The 15,957-nt window shown below is 47.6% G+C and overlaps 8 protein-coding genes across 8 annotated transcripts; 4 read left to right on the top strand and 4 right to left on the bottom strand.

Annotated features, from left to right (window-relative positions):
* Positions 1–913: 913 nt before the first annotated feature.
* Positions 914–2,719, top strand: MBB1 (PsbB mRNA maturation factor Mbb1,chloroplast precursor; the record flags this gene model as incomplete). The annotated part of the gene is made up of 1 exon (XM_002507430.1): positions 914–2,719. The coding sequence occupies one exon, from the start codon at positions 914–916 to the stop codon at positions 2,717–2,719; it is 1,806 nt and encodes a 601-aa protein (XP_002507476.1).
* Positions 2,720–3,837: 1,118 nt separating this feature from the next.
* MICPUN_54925 (mitochondrial carrier family) lies at positions 3,838–4,089 on the top strand (the record flags this gene model as incomplete). The annotated part of the gene is made up of 1 exon (XM_002507429.1): positions 3,838–4,089. The coding sequence occupies one exon, from the start codon at positions 3,838–3,840 to the stop codon at positions 4,087–4,089; it is 252 nt and encodes an 83-aa protein (XP_002507475.1).
* A 499-nt stretch (positions 4,090–4,588) lies between these two features.
* On the bottom strand, positions 4,589–5,826 carry ODA-DC3 (outer dynein arm docking complex 3). Its single transcript, XM_002507037.1, has 6 exons — positions 5,698–5,826; positions 5,522–5,589; positions 5,400–5,466; positions 5,198–5,303; positions 5,001–5,131; positions 4,589–4,929 (listed from the first exon to the last, which is right to left on the bottom strand). The coding sequence occupies exons 1-6, from the start codon at positions 5,713–5,715 to the stop codon at positions 4,807–4,809; spliced, it is 513 nt and encodes a 170-aa protein (XP_002507083.1). The 5' UTR covers positions 5,716–5,826; the 3' UTR covers positions 4,589–4,806.
* An 820-nt stretch (positions 5,827–6,646) lies between these two features.
* MPP10 (U3 small nucleolar ribonucleoprotein component) lies at positions 6,647–8,242 on the bottom strand (the record flags this gene model as incomplete). The annotated part of the gene is made up of 1 exon (XM_002507036.1): positions 6,647–8,242. The coding sequence occupies one exon, from the start codon at positions 8,240–8,242 to the stop codon at positions 6,647–6,649; it is 1,596 nt and encodes a 531-aa protein (XP_002507082.1).
* A 416-nt stretch (positions 8,243–8,658) lies between these two features.
* MICPUN_51230 (hypothetical protein) lies at positions 8,659–9,685 on the top strand (the record flags this gene model as incomplete). Its single annotated transcript, XM_002507428.1, has 4 exons — positions 8,659–8,794; positions 8,851–9,049; positions 9,115–9,190; positions 9,253–9,685. 4 exons carry the CDS (start codon positions 8,659–8,661, stop codon positions 9,328–9,330), a joined length of 489 nt encoding a protein of 162 aa, XP_002507474.1. The 3' UTR covers positions 9,331–9,685.
* Positions 9,111–11,181, bottom strand: HEME4 (uroporphyrinogen decarboxylase chloroplast precursor). The gene is made up of 2 exons (XM_002507035.1): positions 11,055–11,181; positions 9,111–10,973 (listed from the first exon to the last, which is right to left on the bottom strand). Exons 1-2 carry the CDS (start codon positions 11,162–11,164, stop codon positions 9,794–9,796), a joined length of 1,290 nt encoding a protein of 429 aa, XP_002507081.1. The 5' UTR covers positions 11,165–11,181; the 3' UTR covers positions 9,111–9,793.
* Positions 11,182–12,495: 1,314 nt separating this feature from the next.
* Positions 12,496–13,941, top strand: GNAT1 (gcn5-related n-acetyltransferase family protein). The gene has a single exon (XM_002507427.1). The coding sequence runs from the start codon at positions 12,774–12,776 to the stop codon at positions 13,851–13,853; it is 1,080 nt and encodes a 359-aa protein (XP_002507473.1). The 5' UTR covers positions 12,496–12,773; the 3' UTR covers positions 13,854–13,941.
* Positions 13,942–14,183: 242 nt separating this feature from the next.
* On the bottom strand, positions 14,184–15,035 carry GLP1 (hypothetical protein; the record flags this gene model as incomplete). The annotated part of the gene is made up of 1 exon (XM_002507034.1): positions 14,184–15,035. One exon carries the CDS (start codon positions 15,033–15,035, stop codon positions 14,184–14,186), a length of 852 nt encoding a protein of 283 aa, XP_002507080.1.
* Positions 15,036–15,957: the final 922 nt, after the last annotated feature.

Here is a 15,957-nt window from a genome sequence, read left to right as displayed (position 1 = left end):
GTATGCGCGCATGCCTCCTCGGCTAGCCGACCACCCACAGGACGAACGATTCACACCTACCTCACAATCACTCGCACTCACGAACGGTTCGGCCTTCGGAGAATTATTATTATTCGGCACGGCCGATCTTACTTGACCCCAACTTCCAAAATGTAACAATCACCTGGTATCGTTTATCAAGAACGAGTGACTATCCGTTCCGTACATTGTTGACATTTTTGACACCATTAAATCAAGAACGATGGTCTATCTGTTCCTTACATTGTTCACATTTTTAGGGTTTAGGGTTAACCCTAACTTAACTAAACTCGATGTTGCACACTTGAATGAAATCCAGAATATCACACGAAGTAAGGTAGCTTAATAATTTTAATATCTTCGTTCGTTCGTACTCTGAATTTCATTAGGGTGAGGCACTTTATTTTCACGTAACTTAACTTGATTATTTATATATATAGTTAATACCTTGGTAAGTAATAAGGATAAGTCGCTTACGTGAACATAATCGGAATCTTCACACTGTTTGCCCACTGGAGTGATTGTGTGGATCGTAATGATAAAGTCTTAACGTTAATATATAAAATCGTTATGCATGAAAAATTGTCTCACCCTTATGAAATTCAGAATACATGCATATATTACCTTCGTATAATAATAAAATTATACCTTCGTAATAAATAACCCTTGCTTATTATCATAATTGCTTATTATTACCTATCCATAGCCCTGTCATGACCATGCATCATAATCCTAATTCTGTCACATCGTATATAAATACCTTCGTACGAAGGTAACTTTTATGAGAGTGCGGGATAGCTGGCAGGGCGGTCGTGAGTGTAGTGGATAACGTAAGCTTGGAGTGGGGCATATGAAGATGTTATGTGATCACGCCGTGTCGGTGCAGTTGCACGGCATGTCGCGTCGCACTTCAATGAGGCAGCGAATCATATGTCCGCCTCGCAGCAGCGCTGTTTCACTCGGCTACAGTCCTCCTGATCGGAATTCGGCGAGTCAAGCGCTCAGAGTGCGGTTCTTTACCGTCGTTAGTTTTCGATCTTCCTTTCAGGTCAATGCAAACAACTTTGCTTACCAACGCCGCGTCTACTTCAAGCATGACGTGCAAATTTCGCGCGGACGTAGACGAGGTGGATACCTTCGGGGGTCGCTTGTCGAACGGGCTGCAGGCTCTTCTGGATCGGGAGATCCACTGCGTAGCAACTTGGCCTCAAGTGAAGACGGTGATGTCCATGCTCGCGGCACTGATGATTTTTCTATCTCATCTTTACCAGACCTGCAAAGCTCCCCGTTGAAGATAAATCAAGATATTCTTATATTTCAGGCCACGAAGCTGCGCAACACAGCACGCAAGACCCGGAAAAAGGAAGATCGTATCAAGTTGAGACTCAGTGCAATTAGAGTATATGAGCGCGCAAAAGCTATTGATCCTAGCGATGGTCGCGCGTATGTTGGCATTGGATATGTTCTTCGCCAGATGGATGATATCATTGCTGCAAGGCAGTGCTACCAGGATGGTTGTGATGCGACGGGTGGTGATAATGCGTACATTTGGCAGTCTTGGGCGACGCTCGAGGCAGCAGAAGGAAATGTATCAAAAGCACGCCAGCTCTTTGACGCCGCAACAGCCGCAAATAAAACGCACGCAGCTGCATGGCACGCTTGGGGGATGTTTGAAAAATCACTGGGCAATTTTCAGCGCGCAAGGGATCTCTTTCTCAAAGGAGTTCGACTTGTGCCAGCAACAAGTGCTAATGCCCACTTGTTCCAATCACTCGGCGTAATGGCAATGGAGAGAGGACGAATTCAGGAAGCTCGGGAGCATTTCAAGGAAGGCACAAAAACAGAGTCGGGCGCGCAATCAGCCGCTCTGTGGCAGGCTTGGGCCATTCTTGAGTCTCGTGAAGGAAACAGTGATCAGGCGCGTAAGCTTTTCCAGCGGGGTTTATCTGTCGATCCGGAAAATAGGTACGTTTGGCTGTCATGGGCGGTTTATGAAGCTCAGGAAGGGTTCATAGATCGCGCGAGAGGACTGCTGCGCAGGGGATGCGAGTTGAATCCCAGCGATCCACCACTTTTACAGGCGTTGGCCAGGTTGGAGGCATCAGAGGGAAATATTACTGCCGCCAGGCAGTTGTTTGAGCAAGGAACAAAACTCGATCCCCTTCACCAGGCAAATTGGCAAGCCTGGGCCTTGGCGGAATGGAGGGCTGGAAACGTTCACCGCGCTAGACAGCTAATGCAGCGCGGTGTCTGGGTGGCTCCACGCTGCTGCGACGCCTGCAAACTTTTCCAAGCTTGGGGTGTCCTTGAAGAACGAGAGGGTAATGTTGCTTTAGCCCGCCAGTTATACAAGTGCGGCATAAAAGCAGACCCGTCGAGTGAAGTTACCTGGCTTACTTGGGCGCTTATGGAAGAAAGGCAAGGTAACGATATTCGAGCGACTGAACTCCGAAATTTATGTGTGCAGCAGCGTGCAGAAGAGGCTGTGGGACAGTCTGATTTGAGCCCAGCAGCGATGTTTGGAATTGACTCTGCTTTGAGACCAGTATTACGATCCATATCGACACTGCTGGGAAATCAGAGCACGCAAACAGAAGATGCACTCAGTGGAAACCGGAGCGATGCCGATCTTAGTATCTCGAGACGAGAAGTCGTGAAAGCAGAACCCCTGTATGGGGTTGCTTTGCCAGAGGAGAAATAACCCATTCCACGCACGGGAGAGTGCATACTAGAGCTAGTCTACGAATGAAGGTATCATTACGAGTCTGGATTAAACCTACGATAGTACATATGTATGTGCGTGGTGAGTTTAGGGTTAATAGAGGGATTTAGTAGTGGAAAATCGTGGCAGGAATCCTGGCAGGAATCCTGGCAGGAATCCTGGCAGGAATCCTGGCAGGAATCCTGGCAGGAATCTGGACTACTAAACGCCATTTGTGAAAATCGTGGCACGAATCGTGTCAACTTTCTTGTCAGCTCTTTTTGGTGGTTTGGCGTCGATGGTTTTTCAAGTCCATAGTCGATCCTTTATGCGCGCATGGTGGCTCAGAACGCCTGAATCGTGCCGCACTGCACGTGACAAAGTTGCTCTTCAAGACATGAAGCGCAACTTTGCCACTTGATGTGCGGCATGCTTCCGATGTTCAGCAGAGCTACGGCGCGTAAAGCGCCTTCGAGCGCCCTCGGGACAGGCTGCGAAAAAATCGAGAACCGCAAATTTCGCAAAAAGCTGGCCCGAAAAGCTGGCCCGATTTCTGACCTGACCCGATTTTGAAATCGGGTCAGGTGGCCCGAAATCGGGCCAGGTTGGCCCGATTTTGGAAAAGCTGGCCCTATTATTCCTGCCAGGATTCCTGCCACGATTTTGGCTACTAAATCACTCTAATATGTCGCACTAAACTTTTATTTATTAGTCTACCTTCGAATGAAGGTATCTATACCTTCGAAGGTGTGATACGAAGGTAGACTATATTCGGGACGAGAACGTAATAAAAGTACGAAGTCACGTTATTAGTTATTATTTATAAGCACAATATTAGCACCATATTATTCCAACCCGGTTTTTTTCGACCTGTGACATTTTATTCGTCTTCTGATTGGCCCGTCATCGTGAATTCGTCTTCTGATTGGTCGTGAGTTCGATCATTTCCATAAATCGTAGACTATCACCGTATGAGTCAGCCGCTCAGCGCGCTCGCCGTCCGCACTGGGCGCCATGTAGGAAAGAAAACACGCGCGATCTAATGATTCCGACCATGCATTCTGGTTTTATCCATCGATATCTTCGCAAGTGCTAAGAGATCACATTTGATTCTGCTTATGAAGCCCGAAGAACTTATGGGCCATGTCACTGCCGGGGCCTTTGCTGGCGCGGCGGTAGAGCTTGCTTTGTACCCACTCAACACCATCAAGACGCGCCTGCAAGCTGCACGCGGTGGTTCAAGTGTAAACCTGAAGCACTTGTATAAGGGATTTGGAGGAAACATATTAGGCGCGGTCCCCGCTTGCGCAGTTTTTTTCGCCGTCTACGAGCCCGTCAAATTACAGCTGTCGGTGGCAGTCAGCCAGTAAGTGCGCATCTCCTTGCAGCTACCTCAGGAGGCCTTGCAGCCTCGTTGATTCGAGTGCCCACTAAAGTAATCAAAAGTCGGTTGCAAACTGGTCAATTTCCGAGCGCAGGATTGGCTGTGCGACACATTGCAGTACATGAAGGCCTTCTCGCAGGTCTTTTCGCAGGTTTTGGCTCTAACCTTCTTCGTGATTTGCCTTTTGATTCCATTTAGTTCACTTCATACGAGAGGCTGAAAATGTTTTGGAAATCTTTCAACCGCGGACATGAACCTCAACAACATGAGACTGCAGCGATTGGAAAGCTTGCTGGAATGCTCACGGCAGCTATAACTACACCACTTGAGGTGGTGAAAACGCGATTGATGATACGAGGAGGGCGCGTGGGGGTGTCCGGCTCTGATGGCCTAAATCCTTGCTCCTCGCCGCGCTATGGTGGAATTGTGGATTGCTTTATGCGGACTGCACGGGAAGACGGCTGGAGTGCTTTGTTCAAAGGCATAACCCCCCGAGTTACATTCTTGGCTTGGGCGGTGGTATTATTTTCTGTGCTTTAGAGACAGCTAAAGACGTGCTGCTCTCAAAATAGATTCCACATGAAATAAACAGTCGTCACACGCCACCTTGAAACATGCGATACAGTCCTCGACTACTGCAAACCACCGGCTAATTCGCGGGCTCTGTACTTTCTGATGTTGCCCTTGTCAGGCAAGCACATTTTCAAGCCACCTTTGATCGAAGCTGTTTAAAACACCAAGACGAAGTAGCACTTTTTAGGAACTCAGTGAGGGAAAGGTCTTTAGTGCTGTTTGTATCAGAAGTACCAAATATGTCTTCAAGTCGCTGAGCAAAATGACGAAAATGATATCAGTAAATGATGAAACGGTAACCCAATAGATCTTTCTGAAACTCACCTTGTCAAGCAACCCGTTCCCAAAGCGGAGATATAGAATTTGCGTTGCCTCCTCCACAGATACAGAACCACTTCCATCTCGATCATTCATAATGAATTCAACAATGTTAAACAAACGGCGGGGTTCATAGCCTGCAATACGACGAGAAACTGAAGATGAAATGGACGATCTTGCACTAATATCACCACGAACAGTACCAGTTTGGTCAACCCGGCATCGATGACACATGGCTTGAAACTCAGACCAACTGACACACTTGTCAGAGTCATCATCTACTTCCCAAATGATATCCTCTACTTCAGACTGAACAGAAGAATTGACGGAGCGCGAGTGATATTTTCAGCAAGACGTAAACTGGAATGAACCACGGGGAGTAAGAGTTGCAGATTGCCATCTCACTTTTTTGGTTTCGTGTCTGAGCAAGAGCAAAACCTCACGAAGCTCTTGGGCATCGATTTTGCCATCACTGAGGGAAAGATGGCGTCATGCAAGCAGTCTTCATCACGTTGAACAACATATACCCTTTGGTATCCAGTTTATCGAAGGCTCTTCGGAGATCTTCGGCTTCGTTCTTCTTCGCAAAGCGTTCCTGGAAAACCGTTCCGGGTTGGGCGTTGACCGTTATTCTGGAGCTGTTTTTATTTCACCAGCATAAGATAGTGAAAATGGAATCGGTCGGGGCATCGAAGGCGCTCACCCGAGCATCTTGCGCCATTGATGTTCCTTGTTTATCTGAAAGTCGTCCGTATTTTTAAGCCGGGGTGCGCACCTGCACTGTTGGAGCTGGACGACAATTTCGGAACTTCCAACTGGACCAAACTCACCTCGATTTTTTTTTGTGGGGCGCGCATGCCCGCAGGAATCGGTAAAAACCCTTATCATTTCTGAAACATGCATGGATTTTCACTGGATTTTCCGTTTTGGCGTAAATAATACCTAAGGTACGATATACCGTCGAAGGTAATATTATTTTATGACTTATTACGAAGGTATGTGTGAATATATGGATCGTGTTAGCATTTTTTAAGCACGTCTTTAGTGTTTCATAATAACAAGTTTCGTAATATATTAGTGTGAAACACTAAATTGAAATTACGTAACACTAAATTCACCGAACGAATATCGATCTACGTCATCTGAAATCATACGAAGTAAGGTACGAAGGTACGTAACATATAATAGATGGCGAATGTACGTAGTACCTTCGTAATAAGCTAAAAACGTGCTAAAAACATGCTAAAATTTAGCGCGTTTTTAGTACTTCATTTGGCTAATAAGTGAAAGAGATCCCATAAAAAGGTGACCTATTACCTGCTGCTTGAAATTCAGATGGAGTTGCTTCATTCTGTAAATCATGAATAAATTTTACCTTCGTATAAAGTAATCCCTGCTTGAGATGCAAAGCACCTTTGTACCTTAGTGCGTGGCACATATTATATGACCACTCGCACGATATACGGAACGTTCGATCGGATTGTGCTATGCCGATACCTTGGGACGGGCCGTCGTGATCACGTGATTTACACGCACTCGCTCTCTCCGTCGCTCCGACCACCGTAGAATCACTAGTATGATGCTGAGGCGCGTCCAGAGGGCAATTTCCCTTGCTTGCTCTTCTCAGGAGTCTTCGAGGACATGCCATTTCTTTATAATTTTAAATTATTAAGTTCGGATGAACGACTAGCAGTTGTTCTGCTAAGGAACTCAACACCGTTAGAGCCGTCTTTTTCGGATTGAATTCTTGAGAACACCTGGGAAGATTTTGTGTAGCCCGGGCTAATACTGCCCAGCCGTGTGCTTTTGGACAGACCTTTATGAGAGTGCCGTGATGAAGCAAACTGTTCAACATCTTTAAGTTGCTTCGCCGCGACGTAGGTGGACTTTGATGGAGTCAATCCTGTTTGCGTAATTGATGATTTCTTTTTTCGTTTATGCATGGCCCTAATGTGACTCTTGTCTTGTTTTGTTAACTCATCTTTCGCCTTGTGATCAGCTTCACTGTGAGCCCGTGATCTAGATTCGATACATTGCGAGCGCATTCGCTTCCTAGACATTCGCCTCGCTGCTTCGGAGACTTCAACAGAGCCGGCCTGCTCGACCTTCAGAGCTGGAACCTCCGTGAAACTTGTTTCATCAACAACGAATTTTGGGGATTGCTGAGAGTGGCTGAGGGCATCCAGTTTAGACAACAAGACACTCAATATTTTTTTTGCTTCATTCCCCAAAGCAACCTTACCATCGACGCCGTTTCCCCCCCCGGCGTTCTGTTGAAGTCGTGCGTTTTGAAATGCCTCTGCATACAGTTCACCTAGACCCACTTTAGATTTTGTGTCTTCTGCAACTGGTGGCATGCTGATCTCTAGAGGGCCGCTTAAAGTATTTTCACGTTCCATCTCATCAAAACGCTGCTCAGAAATACGCGCTTGAATAACATTCTCAAGCGATGTGGTCATCAACTCACTGATGACCGGGGAGGTTTGCCGAACATCATCGAATTCCATTTCCATACAAAGCACGCTGTTCTTTGGACGTTCTCTTCCATACGCTTCACCCCTGAGCTGCCACTTTTTTTCTTGCATGGATTGCTCCTCAAGAGTCTCTATTTGTTTGGAGAGTAACTGCTGAGCACGTTGAAACGCTGAAAGCTTACGAACATTGGAAACCTCCTCTGTGCTTTGGTGTTGTCGCGTGGGAAAATGCCAAACCGCCTCTTCAAGTTTGCTAGACTCATGCTGCACAGTGACACTTCCCTCATTGAAGCGGGTCGTTTCTGAAGTCCGAGCAGCTTTATTCACAATACTCGGAGGGACGTGGAAAGTATCGCTATGTGGTTGTTTGTCAGCTTCTGCGGCTGCACGACGTGTTACGATGTTGCTGATGGGGCCTACGTTGAGGTCTTTTACAAAACCGTGGCCACTCATCCTTTCAATTCCTTCAGAAAAGTCCGCATTCTTCAACACGTTCATTATCCGGCTAAGCACCGGTTCCAGCTGCAAATTAATTTGACTCCAAAGTTGTTCCGCATCGAGTCCAGTGGTCTGTAGCTCGGGGACAGGAAGGTCAATGTTTCCGGCCGCTTCGCTTGACGTAATGCAGAAGAAAATGTCTTCGACAACTTTTCGCGCCGCCGCCGATACTTTCTCCTCAGTTGGGTGGACTTTCGAGGAGAGCATTCCAACACGAACTGGATCTCGAAATCCTTTATACGCCAAAACTAAGCCGTTGCCACGATCGGGCGGCATTTCACCGACGTGCAAGGGTAAGAGCGGTAGTTCAGTGACAGGCTCCCCGGAAATCTCGGAATTCCGAGAAGTGAAAGCTCGTCATCACTGCCCACCATTATGGTAGAACGTCTACATACGTACAAATAAAAGCTCAAATAAATAGATAGTCTAATCATCATGTTTCGTATTCTACTTGCGACTAATACACATGATATATATCCATGTGTATCACATATATAGATAGCTATCATAATATTAAATATGTATCCATAAATAGTTTTTATTCGAAACGTATGGATACGTACTCTTAATAACGTTTCGTAAATTTGCTCGCTTGATTGTGTGGGAGGAGAAATTATTTGCGACGACGAGTTGAAGGCTCTTCATCTTCAATTCGGGCTCCACCAGCTACCACAGTAGTTTCGATAGCCCGCATGTTTGAAGATTTTACATTGTTCATTGCTCCAAAAGGCTTGAACCAACCAACGGAGACTTCACGTCAAAGAGAGCTCGCCATCGTCATCACTAATGACTTAAGGACGCTTCCCGGTCACGACTCCTCTGTGTCCGGTATTGTGTTGTGCACGATTTTCTACCGGCAGGTGAATGAATCTTGTCTTTCGTAGGTTGGTCAGATGCGCTTAGCATTGCAACGTGCCTTGAAAAAGACGGTGCACACCTCTGCGGGGCCAAGCGCAAACTGAGCCGCGAATTGGAGGTGTGGAAAACGCACGATGGTGCCCATCTTCTCAAGAGCGGAGACGTCACGCATATTATTGATTTCGTAGCGAGTGAGACAGTTGAAGATTTCAAAAGCACTCCCAGGTGAGAGTTACGTTTTTATCAGCCTCAGTTTAAGCTGTTGTTTGAGGCTGAAAATTCTCGTGAAGGGACCGGATTTGTGACGACGAAATAAACAAACAAGGTCTAGCGATGAGCTCTCCAAATCTCGATATTGCTGCTGAGGTAAGCGAGTGTTTGCGAGTTTCAGCAAGGTTTATTCACATTCGATTGCCTGAACAATGCAGGATGCGGTTGTCAGTACCCTGTTGCACGGCATTTCAAAGTGCAATACCACCGTTGCCTTTCTTGAAAGCTTTCGGTGAAAACCTTCCCTTGCGAGACTCATAGAGTGTTGAAATTCTTCGTCAACTTTGCGGAGCATGCTGCCCTAGGTCACTTCTCGCGCGCTTTACTGGAAGCACGATTGGGCGAAAGCATGAGATTCGCAAATATCGTGGTGTGCCACTGCTCATCACCGTCGGTACCATCGTCATGGGCGTCCGGTTTCGTTTTGGGCACATTGGATCTGAGATAAACTAGGAACGATTTGCCTTCTGTGATATTTTGTCGGAGTAATCGAGCTTTTGCTGAGGTTGCTTCCTGATGAATCAGACGTAGATTCGTTCACTAGTACTGTGGCCAGATCTCTTCGTGATGAATGCCAAACGTAAGAACGTTGGGTAAAACTCACATGTGTTGATGAGCACTATTGTTTAAATGTTTGCCGTATGACGCCGACCTAATTCGGTTAACTTCACAGTCTACCAACCGCGCCATTGGAGTTCACTACCTTCGAAGTGGGTCAGCCGGCTCGGTATAAACGGCTTCTTCCGCCATGAGTTCTTCGCTGACTTTGTGGACGCAATCTACAAAGAAAGCTACCTTAGACGGGTCTTCTAAACCTGTGAGCCCCGAGCCAAGATTAGCAATGTACTTCTGAGGTCCGAACGAAATAAGCATATTTCTTACAGCCTTTTCGATAGCTGCCTCGTCAGATCCGGTCTTTGCGTGTAGCAAAGCTGGGTCGAAATTTCCTTGGAGTTGTTTGGGATCAGCGCCCACTGCACCTATAGCAAGCTCACGACGGGCAACATCTCCCGGCTTCACAGTATCGACTGTCATGACGTCGTAACCGGCAGCCTGGAGCAAAGGAAGTGCATAGGGAGCATCCCGAGCAAACACCAGCAGAGGAATTTCTGGATGTCTCGCCTTCAATTCTTTTGCGATTTTCGTCAAGCTGGGCATGGCAAAACTCAAAAAGCAATCCTTGTCGATGTGCTCGCACATGGCTTCAAACACTTGTACCATGTGGACACCAGCTTTGATTTGGGCGTCAAGATAGTCAATCACCACAGTCGTGAGTCGCTCGAGAAGTTGCTGGGATTCATTCGGATGTTCTCTCAACCACTGCATTCCGACGTCTGTGTTTTTCTTTGAGCTTCCACCGACCATGTAATACATGAGTGTCCATGGAGCGGCAGAAAAACCAATTAGAGGCACGTTGAGTGCTTCCGCCTCAATTTGTCGATTGATCTCTTTAATGGCTTCAATCACATGACCCAGACGTTCCTCGACATTAACTGATCTAGGTAGTCGGGAGAGGTCTTCGGGGTTTCTCAAAGGGTTTGGCACTAGGATTCCAAGACCTCCTGGCATCTCAACGTTGATGTTCATAGCTTCTGCGACGACTAAGATATCCGAAAAAAGTATTCCAGCATCGATGTTGTATCGCCGGATGGGTTGAAGGGTCACTTCGGCGACATCTTTCGGATCCTTCAGAAGTTCCAGGAAGTTTTTCCCTCGCGCATTCTTGTATTCCATGTATTCTGGTAAGTGCCGCCCGGCCTGTCGAAAAAGCCATACAGGTGTGCGCTCAACTTTTTGGCCCTTGGCCGCGCGGATCATGATGTCATTCGCCGGCGCGGAGTTGTGAGATGCGAGAACGCCGCATTTGATCGTAGGCGAGCTGGCCGAGCGGCATAGGATCGGGGGACGTTGGGTTAGGTGTTGAGGGACAGTTCGGGTTTCTCCTAAACATCGCGCTCACCGATTTGTACCTACGCCAAGGAAACGGCGACTGCTTGCGCAAGTAAGCTGGGAGCGCTTGAATGTGAAGCAAGTTGTGTGCGATTTTGCGAAGAAGTTCGTCGTTATCATTCTCCGTTTCACTGCAGGTGTGCGGTATGCTGGTTCCACCCAAAGGAGTTGTAACTTCGAGGAGTTCTTGCCTCAAGGTCGAGAGCGTACAGGTCGTCTTTCCGAGCGTACAGGTGTGGATAAGAAACAAAATCTCTTCATATCTAAAAGTAAAAAAACACCTTACGTATGATATTTATATATGTTATTAGTTAATATAAGTGTTTACTTATTACCTTCGTAATGTTTATGACATATTATAAATATCACTTTACATCATACATATAGACTTTCGTTCGTAAAATAAAGTTACGAAGATACCTTCGAAGGTACCTTCGTATATGTACCTTCGAAGGTACGAGGGTATGCGTATATACATATATATACGAATAGAAGGTATGGATACGAACGAAGGTATTCATAAATACCAGGTTACGAAGGTGCGAACGAAACGAACGAATCGAAGGTACGAACGAAGGTACGAATGTACGAAGGTATAGACACGAAATAAGGCCATCCAGTGGGCAAGGAAACAAGGCAAAATTTCCATCAATTTTTGAACCCTCAATCGTCTGTCTGTAAAATTGGCCCATAATTTTTGGCGATGAAGGAAATCATGAAGAAAAGTCTCGGATGCGGTTTTAATTTGCGAAACTTTCAAACTGACACTTACGCGTGTGTAAATTTTCACAATAATCGATGGGGACCGATGCCAGGGTACGCACACTGTGCGTTGCGCGGAAATGGATACCACGACGCGCTCGGGGGGAGGGGCGCGCGCGCCCTCCGCTTCGACAGCACCCTACGCCGCCGCGCAGGCGACGCCGCCCCCGCCCCCACTCGCGCTACCAGCGAGGCGCGTGCCGCGGGGCTCTGGGGAGATGCGTTATGGGCACATGCTGCACGGCGTACGGGCTGAGCAGGGGTGCGCGCGCTCGAAGGAGAGGCGCGCATGTGTCCTACTCGGGGCGATGAGCGGGTGTCGACCATAGACGGGGGATCACAGGCGGATGAGCCTCTAATCCCTAGTCGTCGGCGGCGTGGCGGCGTGCACGCGCGCGCGACTAGTCACCACATTCGACAAAGACGAGAACGCGCTGGACTTTTGACCGGGGTGCCGTGGGTGAAAAATTTCGGCACCCTTCGGCCCGAAAGGTAGGTTATATTTGAAACCGCGCGTTGATCGGTCGGTTCGAATCGGTTCGGAAATCTCAAAATCGGTTCTGAAGAAAACATCACGTCGCAACCTTGACTGCGGTCGGTTCGAATCGGTTCCATTCAGCATGCCTGATGAATCTTCCGTTCCAATAATAACACATCCTATCCAAATTCTTGTCCTCGCTCGCTCCGCTCGCTCGCTCCCGTAAAGAGGATAACATTCTTGGACATCTACTCCGTGGAGCTCACGCGATTTGTCCTCTTTTTTTCCGCACCGACGACATTTGTGAAGAAATAGGTTGAGAGGTGCCGCTGACATTCGCCACTGAGCCCAAAGTTTCGCTCACTGACGCTGAACCCGAGTTTACACAACGAGGGCCTTCAGCTTCGCTCGTTTCGCAGCATCACGGGAACGATATCGATAAGGCGCCTGACTCGCGTCGTTTCTTCGAAAACTTTGAGAACTTACGTGATGAATGTCAGCTGGCGAGGAATGAATTTCCAGACAAACAAACGGGCACATATCAACCGCTTGGGTCGTCGATGCATAGCTTTTAAGGGTTGCACCTGTTCAACGCGATCTTCATTTGGCGTCACGAGTTCTGCGCGCACTCACATCATCGATTCCCGAGGCAATGTCGTGATCACAACTGCATTCTCTGGAACAGACAGAGATTCTGGAAGAGGCTCGCGCCAACCTGCACAGTCCACTTCAGTACCAGATGCACAAACGGAGCAAACAAACAGTTTCCTCTGTCTTGAAGGTTTGCAAACAAATGGCAAAGCAGCTCATCCGTATACCGAAGAGCTAGCGACGAAAATCCGTAACTTCGAAACTTCCCAGATCAGCGTGATAACGGCGGAAAGCTTTTCAGAGTTTTCAGTCGCTGCAGAGTTGAGAGCCACTGCATTTTATGATGACCTTGAGGCACGTCAAGCCCTCCCTTTCCCTTCACGCTTCATTGCGACATTTCGACGAGAATTTGCGCAGCGAGAGTGCCTTGCACTCAAGGAGCGCACTGCACATTTCACGGGAACTTTGAGACGATGTCTTTGTCTCATGGCTCGGCTTCCAGATCTTGGACTCGTCGGCTGCCTGGATATATCTGTTCGCGTTGGCCCGTGTGGATCTCAAGTGAATGGTCTATGCATACCTGATAACGAAGAATATGTGTACATAGACAATGTCGCAGTTGATGAGAGAGCGCGCAGGCTCGGTTCTGCGTCCGCGATGCTTGAGGCTTCGTCTGAAATCGCGCTGCAGTGGGGAGCTGGCTTTGTTTATACACATGCCCATGCAGACAACGTAGCTGCAAGACGCTTATATCATACTTATGGCTTTCGGGCACCAAAGGGAAGTCGATTAGCAGACATCCTGCCACCAGGGAAGGTAACGCCTTGGGTCTCACCGCGTCTTGCCGGCCTCATTCTGTTGCGCGCACCACTGCCGCTCGTGCGCCAATCACCAGGAAATGAAGACACGACAGACTGCAAATGTGTTTGTGGTGCAATTTTCGACAACTGTGAAAAGTGTGTGTGCGGATTAGTTTGATGTGGCAGAGAAACGAAATACGTGTCCAATATGTAGCCATATAGAATATTGGTAGCCAGGGAATCGATGCATACAATGAGTCCATCGTAAATATCGCTGTGCTCCTATTTTATGTTCGTATGGTTCCTAAAACTCGTCAAAGTTACCAGAGCAGTGTAGATATGAGCCACAAACGCCATCAATGGCGGCAGAACCGTTCTGTCATCCAAATGCTATCTATTTTAAGAGCTCACTTTCTTACATATTTATTCATGCAGTGAGCATCCCAACTATTTGGCAGCGAATTTACGTGCGGCTGGCTTCTGTCTGCCTTGCATGGAGAAAAGTTTCCTACTTTAGCAAGAACAGGAGCTTTTCATCATTTTTGAGAAGCTGTCTAGCAATAACCTCATGCACTCCTTTTGTGCGATCCGAGGATTCAAGATCTGCTTGTAAATGTTTCAAATTCGCATCTTTTAACGATCGCCAGATTTCTAAATAGGCTTCAGAAGCCTTGCAAATGTGAGGAAATGTGTTCGGGATACGAGTATTGCGCAGTCTGTCCAAACCTATACGCGAGGCATTTTTTACTCGTGAGCTACCAGTTGACAAACCATTCACAATGATGTGTGAAGCAACCTTATGTACTCGGCTTACTTTGTCCTTGCGATAACTAATATTTTGCTTGCGCGTTCTCTCTAGTATCGCATCCTGTTGTTTGAAGGAAACCAAATTAATTTCTTTGCGCATCAACATTCCAAACGTAAATGCATCTTCTTGGCTCAATAGTTTCACAACAAATATCGCATCCTCAGCCCGCGATAGTTTCTTCAAATGCCCGATGAATGAAGATAGTCCCTCGAGGTGTGTTCTCGACAATTGTATACGGACTCGAGGGGTCGTGTGCTGTGTGAAGTAAACAAAATAGATTGCGAACAAGCCAGCGACGCGTTCTTCGAGGCTCGCGCCGTTCCGAAAAACATGAGACAACGCAGCGTCGTATAAGTTCTGAATATGGCGTCCAACAGAATGCTCGAGCAGTCGACAGTTGTGGATGAAAGAAAGAGACCGACTTTTCCAGCTCCTTTTGAAACTCATCAGGGACAGGTCACTTTCATGCACACGGGCGTGTTCCAATATCAAGCGCCTGAGGTCAAGGTTGAGAATATTCTTTGCCACAGCAAGTCCGCGATGTCCGCGCATCGAACCGATTCGGGTGCCCCGCCAAAGTAAATACAACAAATACCTCCGAAGGTACTGGCGAGTCAATCGTGCTCAGATCCGTGCAGTCATCGAAGGTGGTGGCTCTGGTTGATGGACCAGTTCAGAGGTGCGCGACTCGAAAGAACGTTCGTTCAATGGTTTTTCAATCGTTTTCATATATAGCGTTGTTTACATTTGTAATAAAAGTTACCTCCGAAGGTATTATACCTTCGAAGGTACGAAGGTACCAAGGTATTCTGGATTTCAGGCAGCTGTGAACACCCCGGAGGGGAAAATTTACAGATTTGTCCGCCCGGTTGCTCCCGAAATTTTTGATTGGGTAGCGTTTGAAAGGGAGTTGAAAGGAAATTTCGCCTCGCGAGGTCCTTCGCTCCGTCGCGGAGCGCACCAGAAACCTCAGACTCGCTCGCGCGGCAGCGGAGGAGTGCGGGCGAGGGTCGAGAGCGAGGGGACGCTCCGCGCTCCTCGCGCTCGTTCGGCTTTGCTCCCTCGGAACCGCGCTCGTCATGCCGTACGGCGCCGCGCGGTTGAAGGGGAAAATAGCGTTTTGAAAGTGAAAATCGATCAAAACGAAAATTTTCGGATAACTCGTCATTCTTGAGTTAATCCTCCCATGCAGTAGTAGTAGCAGTGGTAGTAGTAGTAGTAGTAGTAGTCTTCAGTAGTAGCAAAAAGTCTTCAACTGCCCCGGGCACTGCGAAGGTGGTCAAATCTAGCTAGAGACACCTTGAGCGCCCATAACTCGGTGTTCTTGACACAGAGCGACATTTTTTCTCTGCTCTGCACGACTCCACATGACATAACGAACGAGTCTCTCACCAAGGTCTTCTTGAGATACTCGCTATCTTCGCCAGTAGTGGCCCGCCCGTGCACCTTGGGTTGTTTCGCAGCTGTTGACCCT

This window comes from Micromonas commoda, chromosome 1 (genome assembly GCF_000090985.2).
Source record: "Micromonas commoda chromosome 1, complete sequence".
Taxonomy (NCBI): domain Eukaryota; kingdom Viridiplantae; phylum Chlorophyta; class Mamiellophyceae; order Mamiellales; family Mamiellaceae; genus Micromonas; species Micromonas commoda.
The sequence above is the reverse complement of the archived record's forward strand: the minus strand, read 5'-3'. Positions and strand labels throughout refer to the sequence as shown.